This window comes from Magallana gigas, chromosome 6, assembly GCF_963853765.1.
Source record: "Magallana gigas chromosome 6, xbMagGiga1.1, whole genome shotgun sequence".
In the NCBI taxonomy this organism is placed as follows: Eukaryota; Metazoa; Mollusca; class Bivalvia; order Ostreida; family Ostreidae; genus Magallana; species Magallana gigas.
In genome coordinates this window covers 6,199,704-6,202,856 of record NC_088858.1, presented here as the reverse complement: position 1 = coordinate 6,202,856, position 3,153 = coordinate 6,199,704, and the positions used below count along the sequence as shown (strand labels likewise).

Here is a 3,153-nt window from a genome sequence, read left to right as displayed (position 1 = left end):
TTTCATCTTTATATAATGAACAAAATGAAAGAAAGTTAAAACAAATGTTCAGAGAAAGGTTTTGTCAACATGCAAGGTCTACATGAAGGATATACTTGAAGGTCCTTCTGTTAGTTGCGCTGTAACCTTTGGAGACATCGCTTGCAGCCTTCGGACAATGTTCTATGAAGAGAGAGTCTATCGTTCATTATGACTGAGAGAAGAACATGATGTTTGTCTTTTAATGATAAATCTCTTCTAAGCGTCTCCCGCGGGGCTGGAGACAAAACAAGCTGGTGATGGTATCATAGCATAAGAAGGGCTATAAAGAGAGGTATTTTGTAAGGATTGTATGGTAAATATTATTCCCATTGATAAAACACTACCAAAAGAATTTACAAGGGGCGGAGTATGAATGAATTATTTAATTCTTTTAAAACCCTTCCAATTGGTTGGTTTCGTTCAGTATAAAAGCTGAACCGGGCCGTATTTACGGACATGGATCGTTGAGCTACCGTAGTAGCGCACTGCGCATCGCCTGAATTCTCTATTTGACAGAAGCACAAATTTAAGTGTAGTATTATGTATATATAAATGTTGTCGACCGACAGGTGTAGTGATTTTTAAAGTGACAGTCCAGGTATCATCATGGAACAAGAACCGTGTGATAGAAACGAAGCAAACTTCCAAGACATTCAGTGTAAGAACTGTGGAACCTCCGAGGACTCTAGTTCTTCCAGTGAGCAGTCCGATAAAATGGACATTGTCCGAGATGGGGATTGTAACCTTAGAAGATCTTCCAGAAAAAAGAAAAAACTGGACGATGAAAATGCGTCCGCAGAATATAACTTGAGGAACATTACTTTGGTAAATCGAGTGCAAAGTGAACGCAAACGCCGAGAGCCGAGGCAACCGAAGCCAAAAGCCAAACCACCTCCGCTCAGCAAATACAGGCGAAAGGCAGCAAATGCGCGCGAAAGGGGACGGATGGTGGAAATCAACGACGCATTTGAGGATCTCCGAAAAGTGTTACCCGATATAGAAGCAGGGAAAACGTCAAAGCTTACAAAAATCACAACGCTTAGGTTGGCAATGAACTATATTTCGGCCCTCAGGCAGACTCTGGGTCATGACGATGATTTGAATTCGGATGCATCTTCTCTCCGATCTTCCAGTCTATCTTCCTCCGGCGATGAACAGTGCTTAAGTCCGTCTGACGGTGAGTTGATACCACCTGACGATGCAGACATTCTAGGTGACGATGATGCAGACGACATTCTAGCAGCTAATATTGACCTTGTTCAGTTAGATCTAGACGCAAGCTCAGATCTGCTGCTAACGTAAAGAAGCTTTAACAACGAGCAGGACCTGTGATTCTCGACCTAGCCTCGATCTCAAACTAATGCTCAGCTTCAAGTGATGCAAACAACGTGCGACAAGATACGCTTAGCCTTAATCCTTGCTCAATTTAACAGGGGAAGCTACAGTTATATCAGAGGACCAAACTGGTTCAAAGCGACAATTGAAGTGAGGTTTTTGATTCAGTGGCGTGTTTTGTTGGATGCCTCGAAAGATACTCAGTGTTTCGGGGGTCAGATAACTATTGACTCGGATTTCTGCAATCAAGTTTTTTACTTAATAGCATAATCAGCGAACATCCTCAAAGACCGTTGTTTATTTTGTGATATGACATGTCTCAAGACGAAACTTTTAATTTTTTTATGGCTAAATCTATTTTTATTGATTTACATTGTAAATGATTGTAAATGATGTCAATGTCGTAAATCACGACAATGCTGTAGTGTTTGTGACAGAAAAGAACTCATTGACGGCGGACCCACGACGTTTTTATATTACTCTACCTCAGGAAAGTTTTAACTTACAGACTTGAAATGACTTCAAGAGGCCTGCACATTTAATGCATCCCCTCTAAAAGACAATATTGAAGTACCAGGAATACAAATATGAATGGACATGAAACTGTGAATAATCTGTATTTAAAAGCAGAAAACTGTTTTTATTCTCAACGATGAACAATATTTTTGTAACTATTTATATATCTCTACCCATATAGACTTAACACAATGGAAAAAATCTGTACCAGATTTTGTAGAGAGAATTATCTTTTTATAGACATGAAAGATTTATTGATGTTTCAAAGAACAGTGTTATGTTTGGTCTGTTTTAATCTCCAAAGCAATATTTATTCGATTACATTAAGCACATCTGAATATAAAATGCATGTATGGTATATATTTTATCTAAATAACCAGAGAGAATTTTAAAAGACTGGGTCGTTAACGAGTGACGAATCTTAAACCCTGAGTAAATACCCGGTCTTGGACAAGGATTTGCTGAGAGGGATCCCCAACTATTCCATCTTTGACCTAGTAATTACAAAAGACTGTCTTTTTTCTATCAAACAACCCACTTTAGGCTCTCTTGTAATAATCACTCTTTTGTGTGCGTTTTTAGACTGCAACGTTAAAACCCAAATCCGTTGATCGTCTGTTGACATCAAATAGTTTCAGAGAAGGCCTGCTTGTACAGACTCAAAATATCCCATTACAGGCTAACCATAATATTGAGCTAAAAGTTCAAATCCCTCCTGTAATACTTTGCAATGATTCGCCAACGAAGTTGATACATTCTTTTCTCGATGAAAGACAGCCTCATTTTCAGAATTTCTTGAAATAGCCAAGTTGTCATTCTTTATAATTAATCAAATTTGGCATTTAACATATCGTAATGAAAAATGACCGTTAAAGTGTGAAATATTCATATATCTTTGTCGATGAATGTTTCTGGTACATAAAATTAAACTGTTTAATTATGTAAGTCAGTGTTACAATTCAAATTTAGGTGACATTCTAATATTTATGTGACCCGCTTTCCATAATATAGTACATGTCAATCTTGGGCCTGAATGTACAGAAGTTATGATTTGACTTTCAAATAAGAACGAGAGATGTAAAGCTGTCAGGTACGATAGATCTGGCATGTTTGGGTACGTAGCCACGGAGTCTCTGCCCTTCATTAATTTCAAAGAAATCAGTACATAAACTCCAAGCCAAAATCTTGAGGAGTCGACAAAAATAAATCACTGATTTGTGTTACTCATCCACTCACAGTCTGGCACCGCAGAAAAGAATGAATAAAATATATGAGTAGTAC

The 3,153-nt window shown here is 38.0% G+C and overlaps 1 protein-coding gene across 1 annotated transcript; it reads left to right on the top strand.

Annotated features, from left to right (window-relative positions):
* Positions 1 to 427: 427 nt before the first annotated feature.
* LOC105343328 (helix-loop-helix protein delilah) lies at positions 428 to 2,142 on the top strand. Its single transcript, XM_011450646.4, has one exon. It carries the CDS (start codon positions 628 to 630, stop codon positions 1,321 to 1,323), a length of 696 nt encoding a protein of 231 aa, XP_011448948.2. The 5' UTR covers positions 428 to 627; the 3' UTR covers positions 1,324 to 2,142.
* Positions 2,143 to 3,153: the final 1,011 nt, after the last annotated feature.